General features: G+C 48.0%; 1 protein-coding gene across 1 annotated transcript; it reads left to right on the plus strand.

Annotated features, from left to right (window-relative positions):
• Positions 1–5: 5 nt before the first annotated feature.
• BRD7 (bromodomain containing 7) lies at positions 6–19,198 on the plus strand (the record flags this gene model as incomplete). Its single annotated transcript, XM_006105971.2, has 16 exons — positions 6–149; positions 2,246–2,375; positions 2,686–2,743; positions 4,782–4,926; positions 7,761–7,871; positions 11,128–11,312; positions 12,118–12,241; positions 12,827–12,902; positions 14,857–14,964; positions 15,300–15,438; positions 15,844–15,955; positions 17,111–17,167; positions 18,008–18,122; positions 18,344–18,487; positions 18,608–18,751; positions 19,022–19,198. Coding segments are annotated over 16 exons (1,854 nt in total), but the record flags the coding sequence as incomplete, so codon positions are not given.
• Positions 19,199–19,541: the final 343 nt, after the last annotated feature.

Below are 19,541 nucleotides of genomic sequence, written 5' to 3' on the forward strand. Positions count from 1 at the left end.
CGCCTCCCGCTCCCGCCCCCAATGGAACCGGCCTCTCCGGGCCCTGCGCCTTCTTTAAAGGCCGCCCCGTTGCGAGGAGGCGCGGGGCTGAGTGGGAACACCGGCCGCCGCCCCGGGGATGGTTTAGGCTCCAGCTGCGCTCGCACCAGGTGAGGGAGCCGCCGGCCCACCTGCCGGGCCCCGGGACCAGGAGGGCGGGACTCCGTTCAGCAGCGAATGGGCTCCGCCCAGGTCCACACCTGTGGTTCTGAAATAAAGGTCCTCCCGATGCCACGCGCGCCGAACGGGCGGCTCCCACCTTTCCAAACAGCGTTTGCGTCTGTCGAAGAGAAAACTGGATCGAGATCTTTCGGAGATAGGACACCAGGAGTAAAAATAAGCATTTTCTTAACCGTTGGTGGTTAGTAGATGAGGAGTAAGTCCCTGCCACCTTGGGGTGCACGCTGAGCGACATCGTGATCACGCCCCGCCCTCCCCGGGACGCTCACCTGCCTGTCTCTTCAGCGTCTTCATCTCACCTGCTGCGTCAATAAACCGGAACGCAGTGGTCCATCTCCCTGGAGCAGGCATTGGGCTGTTTCTAATTTTTTTACTGTTTCGGCCAGGGCTGCAGTAAATATTCTTGTAGACATTGGCCCTTGAACGACACAGGGGTTAGGGGCGCTGACTCCCCCTCCCCCCGTGCAGTCGAAAATCTGCATGCAACCTGACTCCCCAGAAACTTGAGTTGTCCCCCCATATCCAGGAGGGATTGGTTCCAGGACCCCCCAGGATACCAGCTTCCAAAGACGCGCACATCCCCTGTGTAAAGTGACGTAGATGAGTGCATACACTCAGCCCTCCCCACCTGGGACTCCCGACAGCAGGTGGAAGGCAGCAAGGCATTTACTGAAGAAAATCCACATAGGGCTGCACCCACTTCTGTGTTGTCAGGGTCGAGTGGACACTGTGAAGGGAAGTGTCTCCCGGGTGTGTGCCCCGGGGTAGGAGGGGTGCGGGGTCCGTGAAGGCCTTCCTGTCCTAGGTACTGTTCCTGGTTCAGCTATGGCTGTACCCGTGTACTCACCCATCCGCAAGGCATGAGCCCCATTTCTCTTCATTTTCATCAGAACCTGACATATACAGACATCTGAGTTTTTGCTGATCAGAGATGTGGAATGCCTTCTAGTTTTTACAGGTGTAATTCCTGGAGGTCTAGGGAGCTTGCGCTCATTTCCTGACACTTCAGGTTTCTTCTGGGAATTACCTATGATGCTCTTCACCCATTTTCCCTTTGGTTGTTTGCTGATGTTCTTCATGTGATCTTTGCTAAGACCTTGGGGTGTGTGTGTTGCAGGTACTTGTCTCTGTCGGTAGCTGGCCTTTCAGCTTGTTTATGGGGAAGAAAAGTTTTTTCTACTCTTGAGTCATAAAGATGCTTCTCTCTGAAGTTTTAAAGGTTTGCTTTGTACATGTCAGTCTGCTCTCCTGGGGTTTACTGTTGCGTCTGGTATGAGGTAGAGACTATATTCATTTTTCTTTTTCCATGCGGATGACTGGTTGTCCCAGCACCAACTCCCCTGTTGTCTTTATTCCCAATGATGCCGCCTCTGTGATACCCAGACTCGCTGTGCGTGTGGGTCTGTTTCTGGGCTCCGCAGTCTGTTCTCTTGGTCGGTTTGTCTATCCCTATGTCAGACCACGTTGTCTTCATTACTGTCACTTCGTACAGGTGCTGTGTACCTGGTAAGACTCTCATGGTCACCTTTTTCAAACCTGTTCTGACGGCTCTTGATTTTGACCTGCAAGATAAGTTATATGCTTGGCTTGTCAGATGCCATGAAAAATCCCGTCTTCCAGTTTGGATTGGCATTACATTTCATTTATAGATAACTCTGGAGAGAATTGACTCACGAACATGGTGTATTTCCTTTATTCGGGTCTTCCACAGTGTCCTTTCAGTAATATTTCATACTTTTCCCCAAAACATATTCGGTGTTTTTATTAGATTTATTGCTAGGTATGTTATCTTGCTTTTAGGAATAGTGTTGTTTTCTAAGTGGCTATTTCTGGCCTATTCTGTCAAATCACTTTTCTTCCCTTTGTGAACGTGTTATTTTCTCCTTTTCCAGTAGATGGCAGCAAAATACATGATTTTTTTAAAAGCATGTTCAGTGGCGTCTTACTTTTTTCCACTGAAATGAAGATGATTTAGTTTAAAGGTATTCTGAGATATTTCTACATTACCTCCCTTTGTTCCATTTAGGAGGATAGAAAGAGGCGCGATCGGGACCGTGTGGAGAATGAGGCAGAAAAAGACCTCCAGTGCCAGGCGCCTGCAAGATTGGACCTGCCCCCTGAGAAGCCTCTCTCGAGCTCTGTAGCCAAACAGGAAGGTCAGAGCAACGGTGAACTGTCCTGAGTGAGGAGGCTGACACAGCCAGGGGAAGGCACTGGGTTTCTAGCTTTCAAGTGAAAGTTTGAAAGCCTTTTAATGGAATTTTTAGTTTTCTTACTTCTCTGATGCATACGACCTTTAAATTAGCTGCAGTTTTGAATTCATACTTACTTATAAGGGAAATGGAGTTTCTGTGTGAGGTGCTTAATGATGGGTATGGATAAGTCATATAGAAAGGAAATCAGCTAAACAGGACTCCGCAGAATCTGCCTTTTTAAAGTGCTCTTTTCCTTTCTTCTTTGCCTTAGAAGTAGAACAGACGCCCCTTCAAGAAGCTTTGAATCAACTGATGAGACAGTTGCAGAGGTAAATGGGTTTTCCAGTCCTTTTGTAACGTGGACATTGAAAGGAGAAAGATAGTATCCAAAACACTTTTCTATTTTGATTATTTAAAGCCCCATTGTGTGGCCGGAATCCAAACGTACTTGATTTTAAAGTGGATGATAAATATTTTGCCTGGCAGTGAAGCCCTCCAAGAGGCTGGCTTTTAGATGTTCTCATTGGTTTGTTTGAACTGGCAGCTTGAAGAGTGTTACGTAATATTCTTAATGGCAGATTTCTTTTAATCTGAAGTAACTTCTGATGTTCAAGCTTTAAACCAGGAATAAACAATACAGATAGTTCCACTTTGTTTATAGATAAAAATGCCTTCTGTGTATCTGCGCAGTGCTTATCATACTGTGAAAGTTCAGCGATTACTAAGCCTGGGGCGGGGGGCAGAATACTATAAATAGGATTCGTGCCACTTTTAAATGCAGGAATTGGTTCTAAAAATTTCAGTATCTAGATTAAGCCAATGTTAAGTTTGTACAAGGGGAAAGAATAAGTCAGTGTTTATTAAAATGTTCTGATACTTCTCTGTACTCAGAATTTCAGTTTTTAGCTGAAAGACATGTCCCTGGCAGAGGATTCGCAGGTGCAGGGCATGCATTCTAAGAATGCAGTTGACCAGTGTGGGAACACCACTTCGGTCATGGGGCTCTGTATCAAATGACTGCTCTCGGGGGCGGAGATGATGTTCTCTGAAGAGGGCCTCCCAGACGGCCAGTGTCGTCGTTCACAGTAACTGCTGTGGCATCACCCATCTGCACGTGGAAGGTCCAGGCAGGGTGTTTCTGCTTATTCTCGGGTGTTAGTCTCCTTGCTTGGGCATCGTGCTGGGAAGAGCAAAGGCAGAGTCCCGGGCCTGTAACGTGGTAAATACATTTTAAAAGTCACTGCTATTGTTAGTTTTTAAGCCATTTTTTATTGTCATGATGATTTAGAATCAAAAAATTTTAGTATGCCAGATTTCCAGAGGAAAAACCACTCTGATGACCTAATTATATAAAACAATGGTTCTCAACCCTGTCAGTCCTGGAAATACCAATGCCAAATGCTTCAGTGCCAGTACCAGGACTCAACCTTAGAAACACCAGTGCCTGGACCCACCCTCCTTCCTCACGCAATTTTTTATTTTTAAATATATGTCTTTATTGATTTCAGAGAGGAAGGAAGAGGGAGAGAGAGATAAAAACATCAATGATGAGAGAGAATCATTGATCGGCTCCCTCTTGCACGCCCCCCCCACTGGTGATTGAGCCCGCAACCCAGGCATGTGCCCTTGGTGGGAATCGAACCCGGGACCACTCAGTCCGCAGGCTGACGCTCTATCCACTGAGCCAAACAGGCTAGGGCCTCACCCGATTCTTATGCCCTGGGTCTGAGGTAAGCCTCCCCTAGCCCACTGGAGTTTTTATAAAGTTCCTCCAGTGAGAGTTGAGAGCCAGTAATAGAAAACACTGTCTCAAGTTTAGGGTATTATGAGGGCTTTTTAATGTCATTTTTTTAACACACCCCCACCTACACACACAACACAACACACAATAGAAGTCAAAATATATAAGCTCACAGGGATGCAGTAATTGTGTGGCCCACCAAGAGTCCAAGCCAATAGTTAGAAACCATATGGAAGAGGGCACAGGTGTGCATTCACCGTTACTGTTTCCGCCTTTCCCCCCGTGGTGGATAAAAATACATAGTACTAATCACCCAAAGGCCAAGACATTGCTCAGTTAAGCTGGGCTTTTTATTTTTCATTTTTCCCTGTGTAGGAGGTACTACTAATTAATTTAACCTGCATATTTTAAAAGACTCTATAAGAGTACAATTATTATGTAAAACATCTTCACCTTGTTATTAAATAGTTATTAGTCTTTACAGTTATTCCTGTAGTTTTCAGTGGAAAACATGTTAGCATACTACAGATTCTTTCTACATCTGAACGGTTTCCTCTGACTCCTGCTCTTAGACCAGTAGATATGTTTGTAGTAGAAGTAAAATTGGCTTTTTTATATCTTCACAGAAAAGACCCAAGTGCTTTCTTTTCATTCCCTGTGACTGATTTTATTGCTCCTGGCTACTCCATGATCATTAAACACCCAATGGATTTTAGTACCATGAAAGAAAAGATCAAGAACAATGACTACCAGTCCATAGAAGAACTGAAGGTAACTAGAGCTGTTTGTGTTGTGATGGGACAAATAACAGCTCTGATACAAAGTAACACATCTTTATTCATTTGGGAGGCAAGCTCTTGGATCCTGTAGATATGCAATCTTGGTAGAAACCTTCATGTTTGGTATTGAGAATCGTTCTAATTGAGTTTTTGTTTTGCAAAGAATTAAGTTTACTTTAAAATCCAAAAATCTTTGTGTATTTCTGTCTTTGAAAACATTTTTGAGCTTGGAGGTACAAAACCAGATAAAATAAGCCATCTGCTATCTTTTATTATTTGGGGGATTTTCATAAAATTTTGAATTTCATATGTTCCACAGTATATTTTCTCAACTGTTAAAATGAGAGGATATTGATTTTCAATTTCAGATCGATACAGGTGAAGTTGATATTTTAATGAAATTGAATTAGAGTTGTTTCTTTTCCTAGACATCTAAGGTGTGCATGTCTTCTCACATAGAGAATAAGTTGGCTGGTCCAGAAATACTAGTTTAATGAAAGTCACTTGCTCTCTCAGATCACTTTGGCCGTATTTGTTGAGCATGTTTCCTTCAACTTTAAAAGGAAGGAAATTAAAAACTTGCAAGTAAAGAACCTACAAGCCACTAAAATGATGTACATGCCTAATGTTATAGTTGAAGTCTTTTCCGTCTTTACGTAGTCTTGGTATATGTTGATTTGAGAGATGATACTTTTCTTTTTAATCTTCATCCGAAAAGGAGCCACGTGTGTTTTAAATTAGCTTTATACCAAACCACCACAGACTACACTGGTTTGGATGTATATTTTGCCTTTATTTTTTCTGCATAAGCATCATAGTGTGCATCTGACCTAATCAGCTATAAAAGGAAAATCTGGCAGTAAACTATATCTTTATTTGCTCTTTTTTTTTTTTATCCACATGTCAGTCAGCTGAGAGATGAATAACACCAGCATTGAATTCTGTCTTCCTACCATTTTGAATGGATAGATAATAAATACCCCAGTACTCTGGAAAACTGGAATTGCATTCTTGTGTCTTTAGAGAAATGGAAACTTTCCCCAACTTTTCATCTGGTGAAAATTAGGCTAGAACTGTTTATTTCAGCATATTTCCGACTTGATTATTGCTTAATGGAAAAAATCTTAACAGTTTTGGTTTTTTTTTCTTTTAGTGAACAGTTTTCCTCTGATCTTTGTCTTGTGATGACAGGAGAGAGCAGTATGCCCCTACGTGTTTTTGAGCAGATGCTTCAGGCTTATCATAATTAAAATGAACAAGTATTTTGAACTCTTTAGAGTTTTCTATATTACTACCTTTTTTTTTTCCCCAGCAACCCAAAGTAATATTTATTAGCTTATCCAGCTCATTAGGCTGTTCAAGATTTTTTTAATTATGTGAAAAGTATGCAGAAGGGTCATTCAGGTTTCAGATGACCAAGTGCCATTACACAGAGGTCCAGGAAAGCCCAGCACATGACAGTGCTGAAGGCCCAGGGAACCCACAGGCTGCCTGTGCTCGGGAGGAGAATCCAGTGCCCTCGGGCCAGTGACCAGCCCAGTGTCATTTTGTGTGAATAATGGCCATGGTGTGTCTCCCCTCACCGGCCTCTCCTTCCCCCGAGTAAACACTTAATAGTTCTTAATGGACTGGAAGCTTTCCCGAATATCTGTCCAAGGGTGCTTCACTTAGGGTCCCTTGGGTAGCCTTGGGGGGACCGGGAACCCGCTAAAATTACATGAAAAGGTCTGCTCCGGTGTGCGCATGCACACGCACAGGCTGTAGGAACAAGTGGGCCCATGGCTTTCATCACATTCTTGGAGGTGCAGGGTCCAGCGAAAGCCTGGCTGCTTAGAGACTGGGCCAGGGGCCGAGTCCTCATGAACTTCGTCCACTTTGAATTTAATACCAATTTATTATGACCCTAGAATCAGTCTTCTCATAACTGGTAAACAGTGCTCAGTACCTCTTTTTGTTCCATTTGACTGTTCTCAGCTGTCATCACTTTATTAAGTAGTGGCGTTCGAATGTTTTTTTGATTTGGAGGAGTTTGTTAGGGGGCATCAGATTCTTTTTTGTTGGGTTTTTATCATTTTAGTTTAGTAAGGGCTTGACATAATCGCTCACATTTATGTGATGTAAAAATTACCCATGAATTGCTTCTCTGGCATATCTGTGTACTTTGAAATTTAAATCAGAAATGTAATTTGGGGTCATTTGGCTCCTCATTTACATGTTTCAGCTTTTTGAGGTTGTATGGTTTATTTCACATGGTCATGATTTTGCAACATTCTGCAAATTATGTTTATCTTATAATAGCATCCAAATAGGTAAAAGGAAATGTGTAAGCATTGGAACATTTTTGCTCAGTTAGTTTGGATTTAGTAGGAAATAATGTGATAATTTAGCCCTGGTCCCTGTTTTCAGTCAAGATCTGAAATAAAATTTAATAAATATATAGAAACTTAAGATTTTTTTAAACTAAGAATAACATTTCTAATTACATTAACTAACTACTCAGTTAAAATTATTCTATTAAATATGTGATAGAAGTATTTTCTTCAATTTCTTTTTTTCCGTAAGATTAAAATTTTCATCTTGATATATAAAGTTTATATAGTTGTGAAATGTTTCAAAAATTTGGAAAAGAATGTAGGATATTTAAATTAGTATTTGTGAGTTTTAAAATTCAATAAATTGCTATTAATGTTCTTCAGTAAACATGAGAGAAGAGGGCAGGATGTTGTTTTATTTTCATTTTTTGAAGGCCTGTATGATTTCAAATCAAGAAAGAAGCGCACTTCGTTTTGTTTGAATGCGTTTTCCCCCTTAACATTCTCTCTGCAGGATCACTTCAAGCTCATGTGCACGAACGCTATGATTTATAACAAACCAGAGACCATTTATTACAAAGCTGCCAAGAAGCTCTTACACTCGGGAATGAAAATCCTTAGCCAGGTAAAGAAACGTCTTTGTCATAAATAAGAATTTTTATAAAGGTTGTATTCCTTTGTTTTTTGTCATAGTAATACAGGTCCAGTTCAGTACTGGTTTTATTGTTTAGGCAGATCATATGTAAGTTGAAATATTCAATAAAACTTTTGAATAATACAGAGAAGAAAATGAAAGGAAGATTCTCGTTTGGAATTGATACAAAGTATTGGTGCTCACTTGTAATTACTTATACGAGGCTCTTGAATGGATACTCACCAGGTAGACTTGTACTTACAGTTTAAGAAACACCAGCCCGAGTTCCAGGATGAGGCTGGTTAGGTGAGGGAAGAGCGGGGGGAGGAAGTGCCCCTCCCTTTGTCAGGACGGGATCTGAAGTGGCAGCACAGGAACTCCTGGGAGAAGAAAGAGACACAAATGAGCACTAACGGGCAACTGTCTCAAAGCCACCTGAAGGGAGCTGTCCCTCCCGGCAGGGACAGGCATTCGAGGTGGCAGAAATGTGGGCAGGGGCCCAGGCACGTCCTCAGCTGTGTGACGGAGACAGCGTAACCACACAGCCTGCAGAGCGGTGCTGCAGACAGTGGCAGGAAACTGTGGGTGTCGTCTGGGAGCGAGGGCTGATGACAGACCGTGAAGGGTGAATTGAGGCGAACGCTGTGGGAGAGAAGGGGAGCTCCTAGGATAAGCCACCTCTCGGGGTTTTACTCACGGCTCCGAGTGGGATGGGAAATGGGCGCCTCGCCACAGCAGGAGGGGGCGCGGGTCTAGTGGGAGCTCTTGCCGCTGACTCCTGGGCCCCAGGCAGGACCCGAGCCCCTGGGCGTCCGTGTCCTCATCTCCAGAGGAGGGTTTGACCTGTGCCCTTCGGGACCATCGCCCCCAGCGAATGCTGCCGCGAGAGGAGACCTGGCGTGGGGCGGAGACTGACCAAGAAGAGCAGGAGAGGAGAGGGTTTTTTGCAAAGAAGAAATGTGTGGGTATAAGATAGCAAGAAGGAGAAAAGCTGGCGCTCAGAGCTGGAGCTCAGACCCCGAGGAGTTAGGGACAGTGGGAGTGAGTCATGGCCGCACGTGGTTTCTCAGCTTTGATGGTGCATCTGTGTCAGTTCCACGTTACAGAGCCGCCATGGTGTGCACATGGCTGAGTGTCTGCTGGGCTCTGAAAGGTTCTTGGACCCACTTCACAAGGGAAAGAGAAACATTTGGGTTGACAGTTAATCCTTGCACTCCTAATATTTAGACAGCAGTCCCATCCTCTCCCACAGACTTAGGAAACTGTGATGTCAGCCAGTTACCCATCTTTGGCAGAGTTTGCAGAGGGAAGAGAATGTAAAGTGTTTATCCCAGTCTTGGCAGAAAGACTCAGAGGACAGAACCGAGCCGTGTCCCAGGTTTAAAAACCCACAATGCTGTTGTTACCCCATTTGAAGGAAAAGTGCTTCTGTCAGTTGCAGCCTTTACTCCAAACGAGGCACATGGATTTCTAGGAGAAAGTGTAACTCACAGGGCTAGCATATCCAAGGCAAGTTTATTCGTGTTGACTCACCACTGTTACCACCATTTAGTGTCGGTAAATGATGTAGTTAATATAACATGCGAAAGAGTCCAGTATCCCCTGGAGTTTACTGGGGTGAGTTGGTTGGAGGCACAGAAAATGCAGTTTCTTCTCCCTTTCCCTTTTCTGTTATCTTCCTTTTTCTCAGACCTCTTCCTGTTGAGGAGCCCTACCCATCCTGTGTTATAGCTTCCTGTTGACTTCTCTCCACCCCAGATGGGAGGGATCCTTACAATAGTGATTTTACATGATTAAATTTAGACCTGAGCGAACTCCTCACATAGCAGTGTTCCCAGGAGAGCCCAGCACACCCTCCCATGTGTGGTGTCTTTTAAAAGATAATTGCTTAAATGTTCGATGGAAAAAGATTGCAGAGCAGCCTTTCATTATTTTTTCAGTTACAAATACTGACAATTAGAAGACGTTATTTTTATAAAGAATGGGCATACGTAGAATAACTCTTGATCACCTAAATAAATCCGAGATGCTGTTGCAGCACAATAGAATCGGACTGATCAGGGCCTGTCCTGGCTCTGTGGCCTGTCCCTCTAGATCAGCCGTGGGCAAACTACGGCCCGCTTGAAATGAATAAAACTAAAAAAAAAAAAAGACCGTACCCTTTTATGTAATGTTTACTTTGAATTTATATTAGTTCACACAAACACTCCATCCATGCTTTTGTTCCGGCCCTCCAGTCCAGTTTAAGAACCCATTGTGGCCCTCGAGTCAAAAAGTTTGCCCACCCCTGGTCTAGATAATACGTTAACGAGGCTTTTATTTTCTCTATTCACGTCTGTGTCTGCAGTACAGTATATTAGGTGAGTAGTTTTAAGATTACTTTAAAATGAAGTTCAGAAATGCAACAGGTCTGCTTTCCTGAGGCTTTTCCAGGCTGCACCTCTGGTACAGGCCTGGGCACAGGAGGCCCGGCCTCGTCACTGGTTCTGTGACCTTAGATGAGTCACTTAGTGTTTCTGGACTTCATTGTTCTCATCTGAATGCCCTCGGTCCTTTCTAGTTCCTGTTCTGTAAAGCCTTCCCTGCCGTTGTCTGCGTCCCCCAGGAGACCGCCCTCCATATTTCATCCAGTGACAGGCTCAGCGTTCAGAGGCAGAGGCATCACTAGGAACAGCTTCCAGAAACCTCAGGCCCCGAACCACAGCACAGACCTCACAGCGTGTCCGTGCAGTGGGAAAGTAAGAACGTTACGCGCTCCGTGAAGGCAGCTGTGCTGGCCCCTCTCGTTCTCTAGCAGGCTGTTTCCCAGGCCGCTGGGGACCGCCCTGACGCCACAGCACTCGGAGAGGCCTGTGCTCACGGGCTGTCGGTCTTAAATACCTGCGCATTCTTAAACTTCAGCCATAAGCCATTCTGCTCAATATAAAACTTTAACATGCTGTTAAAACAAATTCCGCTTTTTAAATTCGATACTGCAAAGAAGTCTTTACTCCTCTGTCCTTTCTGTGAACTATTGGATGATGCAGTAAAGTTACAAAGCATTCTCTTAGGTTGGAAGTGCAGTTGTCTGAATGGAAGGATAGACTGTTGTCCTGGTTCCTGAGTCTAATACTCGGTGCAGTTACATTGAATTGTTCTTCTCCCCGGGTTACTCACGAGATAAATGCAAGCTCTTGTGAGAAACACAATGCGTTACTTTAAAAGTGAATGACAGACATGCACTGAGAACGCTCTTGAATTTCTTTAGGAGCGAATCCAGAGCCTGAAGCAGAGCATAGACTTCATGGCTGACCTGCAGAAGAGTCGGAAGCAGAAGGACAGGGCAGACCCCGCGCAGGGCGGGGAGGACAGCGGCCGCTGGCCGGCGGAGAGGGAGGACGCGGGCGAGACCGAAGCACAAGCCTTCAAGAGTCCCCACAAGGAAAACAAGAAGTAAGGAGCCTCAGCAGGGTCACAGGAAGCGGTCTTTTCAAGCGGGTGAGGGGGAATGCTGCTGCGGCGCCTGCCTGCGGGAGCCAGGGCCAGGCTGCCTGTGGGCGGCTGGTTTGGGCATGAACGTCCATCTCGGGGTGTGACACCTTCGTCCCCTACCAGGCACCATGTGGACTTGCCCCACACAGTTCGGAAAACAGCTCTGAGTGTGTCTTCTTACGAGACTGGTTTTAAAGCCAACAAGTTCTTCTCGGGCTCGCTGTCAGTGCGTTTATTTAAGTAGGACTGTTTGTGGAGGGAAATGTATTCATGACCGTAGGGGGGCTGTCGTGTGGACATGGACGTGTTCACCAGACATCACCCGGGAGCAGGGACTCCCCAGGGCCCCGCCCAGCCCCTCACTGCACTCCGGAAGAGGGTTGTCATTAGTAATTGGGGCTTTCTGCTGTCACAATGCAAAGAAAGTAAACTTACGACAAGTTTTAGTTCTGTTTCTGTGATTTATAATTTTAAATGTTCATTATAAAAATCAAACTTTTAAAAAAAATTTTCTCTCCCTTCAATATATATTCTTGGTAGATTTCATTTTTTTGTGCGTATGCTGAGAAAAATGTTTAAGGCAAATAACACTGGGCCCAAACGAGGGAGCTAGCCCGGGTCTGGGGTTTGCCTTTCCTGCACACGCACAGGCCTCCCCGTCATTAATTAGGGAACAGCACGGCTCCACCTCTGCTGTCTTCATGTTTGAAATTCCCTTTAATGCTTTCACCTTACCTTCTTTTTACTTACATTCATGTGTTCTCAGGAAAGACAAAGATACGCTGGACGATAAAGTGAAGAGCCACAACTTAGAGAGAGAGCAGGAGCAGATCGACCGCATCGTGCGGGAGTCCGGGGGCAAGCTGACGCGGCGGCTGGTGAACAGTCAGGTGACGGGTGGGCCCCTCCTTGGAGTCGCTGACCCGGGGTCTGAGCGTGCGCTTAAGTCCCGTGTACTTTCAGTCCACATCTGCCTCGGGGCCCTCAGCACCACACTCAGATCAGAGAAGTCGTGGGTGTTTGTCAGTTACATGATTAACCTTGCCCTCTTTTACTGGGTTTTTAACATGTTCTAACATCAGGAAATGAGCCACTACTTTTATGTTTATGAAAACGTTTATACTGTGGTCTTTTGAAATATTATTGTTTGGCGCATTGGTTTTAAACCAGATGGATTCGTATATGACTTTGGGAGGTCACCCCCCTCCTGGTCTTCAGTGTCCTCTTGTTTAAGCAGCAGAGGCAGAACCAGGTGGCCGTAAGGACCCTTTCACATGGCCTTTCAGTCTGTGGTTCCCTAACCATCCCTAGTCCAGCTGTCAGCACCTGTGCATAGGGGACAGGTGTGCACGTCGGGATCTGCGTGTTCTGTGACAGCTCCCTGTACTGTGTGATACAGCAAGGCTTTCTGGTGGGGTACGTGTATGATACACACAAAGCCGCTTATGCCGTGTGAACACTTTGGGTCATTACAGTGTGAATTTGAAAGAAGAAAGCCAGACGGAACGACGACGCTGGGACTGCTGCACCCTGTGGACCCCATCGTAGGAGGTGGGTTCACACAATGAGACCCGCAGAGCTTGCTGTGGGCAGAGAGCAGAACCTGGTGCCATTATACAGCACCAGGCCTGAATGTTGACCCATCTAGCGTATCGCTGTCTACAAAGAACTGGCTAGACATCATGTTTTTCCTGTTAACAGCTGGCCCCTTTTCCTTCATCCTAAAATATTATACAGATCACGTTTTCTTTAAACCACTAAGCCCTAGGATATCAGACCCACCTTTAACACAGGCAGAATGTGAGGCAGTCACTGCTAGCCCTGCTTGGTAGAGTGCTTGGTGGCTCAGTGACTTCTCCAGGCGTCTCAGAACCCTGCGATTCTGACATCATAACTCCGCTGTTGCAGTGAACAGATGGGCTAGTGCAGACCGTTGGCGGCTTTCCCTGGGCCAGTGGGAAGTTTATAAAGGTCGAGAACCTGTTGTATAACTTCAGTCCTATTTTATTTTCTCAGATGATATTTTACTGGAAATCGTATAGGGAGTATTTTGAAATTTGATGTAAAAATATTAATTTTGTCATTCATCTGAGGGGAAGTAAGTGCTGTAATACGCAATTGTGAGAATGTTAGTTTATTTTATAAATAGCCATTTTCATACTGCCACTGTGAGAGGTCATTGGGGGTCCCAAAATGAATACAGCGGAATTCCTGTATTTCGGGAGATGTTGCTGCTGCTTACTGTCCACTGTGGGCAGCACTGTCTTAGGAGCTGGGGTGGCCGGTGGATAGTGAGGAACAGAAGGAGACCAGGCTCTTCCCTCTGCTCTGTGGGGCGCGGAGAGGCGGCGCCAACACTTACACGCGGAGGCGGCAGCTTGTCCCCGCTGTGCCGGCTCAGAGCAGGGGCGGCCTCCCTAGGGTCTCGGGTCAGAGAGGACGTCCTTCGCCGCGTGATGTTTAGGTTGGTCCCAAGGAGGTGAGGGGGGGAAGCACAGGGGAGACCCCTCAAGCAGGGAGGAGCGGAGGCACTTGAAGTCAGGGCGCGCCCGTCTCAATGGTCCGCTTCCTGCTGCGGAGGCTTCCAGGAGCCCTTCCCTCAGAGGGAGGACCTGGTGCTGCGTTTTCGGAGCAAAACTCATCTCCTTTCAGGTGAACGTTTTATGGTGGGAATGTATATGGTCTTGGTCCAAAGAGGCTCTTCTGAGGATCGCTGTGGTGAAGCTGCACCAGGAGGTGCAATTAGCGATGTAGGCGACACCTTGAGATCCGCCCCTTCCTTTCCCTGTAGCCAGGGCTCTGGTCTCCCCATCAGGTCCCCCCGGCTTCCAGCCCCCGTCGACATCTGCAAACTGGCCAGAGCTGGCGGCTGCTCATGCTCACAGTGCCCCCAGGGCCCACTCCCTGGTGTAGATAGACGATGCCCGCTGGCTTCCCCCTTTCATCTTCCTGTGGGGGTGCTGCACCCAGGGGGGCACCAACACAGGGCTGCCTCCTGAGGAGGAGAGAAGATGGGCTGTAGACGGATGGGCTGCGCAGGACCTGCTACTGCAGGGCCGTCTCGGTGCAAAAGCCAGGACTCGAGTGCAGGCGAGAGCGCCGGCCCATGGGCGCGGCCTTCCCCAGCACCACCCTGCTCAGCCCTCTGCTCAGTCAGGTCCCGGGGTCCTGGCCTGGCTCCGGCATAACAGGGGCCGCGTCTGTGCAGGCTCGTCCCCGCTGTCTGTCTTCCTTCTGGGTTGCTTGCTTCCATCATCACCTTAAGGCCCAACTTCTCCATCTTTCCAGCATCACGCAGCACGACTGTAAGAATTCCACGAAGCTGTCGGGTGTGCTAGGAGGACCGGGTTCGGGTCCTGGCCACCTGCCTGCCTTTCTAAGCTCAGGTTTTATGTTGAAATTGGAGGTAGTGAGGGCTCCCCACCTCTCCCAGGCACGCAGATGCACGGAGTGCCACTCGCCTGCCGCCACAGCCCCGCCTTACTGTGCCCGTCTTCTGTTTCAGAGCCCGGCTACTGCCCGGTGAGGCTGGGCATGACCACTGGGCGGCTTCAGTCGGGAGTGAATACTCTGCAGGGGTTCAAGGAGGATAAAAGGAACAAAGTAGCTCCGGGTAAGACGCCCACTCGGACAGTCACCATTTATTGCCTTGTTCGTACATTCTTTGCTGGTATTTTTGCAACTTTAATTCGTTACTAACTTCAGAAGAGACTGAAAAATGGTGTATTCGTATTCAAAGTGAGTTTTATTTATTTCCTCTCCCCTTTGTGGGAAAACACTCATTTGTGTTGTTACTTCATAAGCATCTGTTTGGGGGAAATGTCTGCCTTAGGTTTGTGTGCCAGTCGATGAAGTAGTAAAGTTAGAAGGGAGTGGTGCTACTAGAGCAAGCACACAGCCCGCCCTCCACGCCCCAGAGGAGCTAAAGTCTCTCCTCTTCGCCCGCAGTGCTCTACCTGAACTACGGGCCTTACAGCTCGTACGCCCCCCACTATGACTCCACGTTTGCCAACATCAGCAAGGACGATTCGGATCTAATCTACTCAACCTACGGGGAAGACGACTGTGACATTCCCAGCGATTTCAGGCGAGTCTCCGGCTCAGTGTTCTGAACGCCACGTTTTTCTAAAGCACTGATCTGAGGCGTGGATCTGAAGGGCGGGGTCCAGGCTTGAGGTGTGACTGAGGCTCATACGTGTGGAAGTCATGAGGGAGGCATTCACCCCAGGGGAGCTAGGGGAGGGGCACAGCTCGCCGCTGAGCGTGGGCTTCCATCACTGCGCTGGGTTTGCATTTCATTTCACTGTGTTAGCGAGCGTTTCATTCTGTCGCGGTGATGATCGCTGGTGAGTATGTAAACAGCGTTGACGAGGTGGTGAGTCTGGCACGTGGTGTGTCAGTGAGGCACCTGTGGGAACGGTTGGCTGTGACAGGAAGACTGAGCCGGTGGAGATGATTCTGTGGCAGTGACTCCCAGCATGCTCTCTTTCAGCATCCACGAGTTTTTGGCCACATGCCAAGATTACCCATACGTCATGGCAGATAGTTTACTGGATGTTCTGACTAAAGGAGGGCATTCGAGAAGCCTGCAGGAGTCGGAGACGGTAAGAATGCACCCAGAGCACGGTGATTTCTCATTGGTCCGGCATTAGTCATCGGTGTTATGAAACCATGGGCTTAACCAGTGTGACAGCTGAGCTCCACTCCCGAGAAGACGGCCCGGCCCGGGTGGGGACCGTGGGCGGAGGACAATGAAGGGAAACGGTGATGCGGGCACCGGGATCCGAGGCAGAGGGTGGCATCTGGTCCTGGGCCTGCAGGATGAGGAGGGTTCGCAGCGGAGCGGTCGCCGGTGCCAACACCTGGCAAGGGTAGCCCTGCTCGCTGCTGGGAACCGCTGACTGAAATGGGAGGGAATGCCCTTCGCCGCCTCCTCAGGGTAGAGCTGGTGGAGCCTCCAGCAACAAAGGAAGCCGCGTCCTGGTCGCCCTCTCTTACTAACACTGTAAACTCCAGGTCGGCTGGACAGTTCATGAGCTGGGACAACTTAGGGCTTGGTTCCGAGATGAGGACCAGCAAGCGTTCCTTCTAGAGCCGAGTTAGCTGGTCTCCCGATGCCCTTTCTGTCGGCAAATAGCCTTGAACTAAAATCGAATGGCCAATGTGGCAGAGTTTCTGATTTACAGCTTCTCTGCTCTTTGATCCAACCGTTACTATTCTCAGAATTTATTCTAGAAAATAAGGGAAAGGCTATATATAAGGACACATTGTTCATAATCTTTTAAAATTGGTAATTAAATAAATCACAACCTTTCAGGAAGATGACATCGTTACTGGTTTGAGTCCTGAGGCGTTTGTCTGTCTCTGTGGTTCTGAGAACTAGGGCTGTGCAGCTGGCACAGTCTCCAGTGTGTGTTCACAGCAGCTTCTGTCTGAGAATCGCCTGCTACACAGGGCAGTCCTGGCGCTCCTCCTAGTTTCCCACCAGACTGACCTGCTGGTGAAACAGACTCCACTTAGACGCTGGTGCTGTTCACCACAGACCGTGGGCAAGTGCACAGCTTTTGGATCGGGCCCAGAAGTACCCGTCGCAAAGTCACTAGTGGGGGGTGCTCTTGACTCACAAATTCTCTCAAAATGCCAGTAACTATATCTCATTCATTTTATTCCCCAAATCCACATCCTTCCGTTTTCCTGTTGTGTGATACTTGCCTTTGCCAGCACCTTGGAATCGACAGTTGTTTGTCTCTATCCTACAGTCATCACCTGAAGATGAAGGCCAGAGCAGGACCCTCGACGCAGCCAAGGAAACAGAGGTGATTCTATTCTTTATGAAAAATGTTTAAATGGAGACTAAGCTGAAAGACCTAAGTGATAAAGCTTTGTAAAGAAGAGTGTAAGTGAGCCCTTTCACTGCGGGACAGACACCTGCAGAGGGGAGATCGAGTAGAGGCAGATGCAGGTGCGGGTGGTGTGCACCCGTGTCCTTCCCGGGGCAGGAGCCCGGCGAGGCCGTGTGTAAGAAGGAAGTCTTCGGAATGGGAAGCAGTAAGGAGACTGATGGGCGGGAGGGCCACACCCGCAGGCCGTGTGCTGGTGGAGAAAGCAGGTGCTCGGGGGTTGAGCTGGGAGTGCGGCACCACCATCTAACTGGAACCGTCACCTCGGGTCACGTGTATCTGGTGACCTGTTCCTAATAGCAGCACCGAGGTTATAGAAACTGAGGCTTGTGAGTCCAGGATTAAACTCCACTCTTGGGGTTTATTTCTCCCGTGCAGTGCTGGCCCCTGGCTGTGGGGCCTGGAGGAGACCAGGAAGTACCTTACGTACAAGAGCTCCTGCAGGAGCGCAGGTGGCCGGACCCGGGCTGGCGTGGCTCTCAGTCTTCACCACCTCGAAGTCCCAGGCAGTTGTCACTTTTATGCTTTGAGCGCTGGCATATAAAACAAATGATGCAGATTGCACAGACACTCCATTACCGTACCGAGCAGCGTGGGTGTATGGACACTTTTATGCCAGGCTTTGGGAACGACATCAGATTATAGCTGCAAAGTGAGCAGGTGGAATAACTGGGCTGCAGATGGGCCATCTTCCTGGTTTCTCATTCCAGCACGGTGGGGCTTAGAAGCCCGCGTGATTCCTCTCTTTCTTCACAGCAGGCCTCAGAAGTGGAGCCAGCGGGGCGGGTGGGCTCCGGCAGCCAGGACAGGCTTGCGGCCCTGGAAGCGGTGGCAAACTTGGGCGCTCCCGTCGAAGTTTTTGACTCTGAAGGTGAGTGTCTGGGGTTGGGGGGTTGATGGAAGCGCTGCCTGGCACGGCAGTCAAGACTGGCGGTCCCCATGGTACCACTAACGACCACCCACCACTGGGCAGGCTTCAGGGTCTCGTGTGAGGAGATTAATCAGTACCCCCAGAGCCTCGGAGCACACGGCTCCGATTACCGCTCAAGGTGGAACCCGGGGCGGCCTCTGCAGTGTGTGCTGTCCCCACAGAGGCCGAGGTGTTCCAGAGGAAGCTGGACGAGACCACCCGGCTGCTCCGGGAGCTGCAGGAAGCCCAGAACGAGCGCCTGAGCACCAGGCCCCCGCCCAACACCATCTGCCTCCTGGGCCCCTCGTACAGAGAGTTGCACCTCGGTAGGTCCCCTCGCGGGTGGGAGCTCCAGGGATATCAGTTTTTGCGTTTATACACTTGTTCTTTAAAGAAACCACATTTCAGGACCTAGAACAGTTCTCATTTTGTTTTGTTTTTTCTAGCTGAACAGGTGACCAATAACCTTAAAGAACTTGCTCAGCAAGTAACTCCCGGCGACGTCGTCAGCACGTACGGGGTTCGGAAAGCGATGGGCATCTCCGTGCCCCGCCCTGGTGCGGGAAGCAGCCTGGTGGATCTAACAGAAGGTGCGTGCCCACGTCAGGAGGGCGGGGCCTTTGGCAGGTGCTCCCTCTGCGAGTTGCTAGTGTATAAAGTGCTTCATTCTCTCCACTTTACAAGTTGAAGGCTTGACACATTTGCAGAAAGAGCTACAGTGATGGCCTAATCACGCCCAGTCTCTACCCAGTGCCCACGGGAAGGGTTGCCAGCACCTCTGGACACTGCCTTTCCGTCACGTTCCTTTTTGCATCAAAAAGGGAAAACATGCTAAATTAAGTGGCATTTTTTTCTTTCAGATTTTGAAGAAGCTAAAAAGACGGATGTTGCTGAGTGTGGCCCTGATGGGAGTCAAAGCTGACCGGTATTTGATTATATATTATGTACATATTTTTTGATTCTTAATTTGGAAATGCTTTTCAGAAGATATTAAATATTTGTAAATTGTGTTTTTAATTAAACTTTGGAACAATTAATTTAATGTTCCAGAGACTGGCCTTCTGTTGGGTAAGAGCTGACCCTGGGACTATGAACTGGACGGTGCATGGCAGCTCAGAGGTCCCTGACCTTCCTGATAACGTGAGGGAGAAAACAGCCTCTTTGATGACCATCCGTTAGGGAAGCAAGCCTTCCAAATCCTTACAGCCCCTCAGTTCCGAGGTCCCTGTTAGAAACTAGAACCACATCCTTCCTCCCTTATCAGGTTGCACCTGGCCATTTAAAGTGGCCTGTGAGGAAGGCACGTGGCTCTGGCCTGTTGCCACCGGAGCTTTGCAAAGTAGGTGGAGCCAACTGGGCAGAGTCCTTGGGAGATCGGAG

The sequence above is a fragment of the Myotis lucifugus genome, unplaced genomic scaffold (genome assembly GCF_000147115.1).
Source record: "Myotis lucifugus unplaced genomic scaffold, Myoluc2.0 scaffold_741, whole genome shotgun sequence".
NCBI classification, from domain to species: domain Eukaryota; kingdom Metazoa; phylum Chordata; class Mammalia; order Chiroptera; family Vespertilionidae; genus Myotis; species Myotis lucifugus.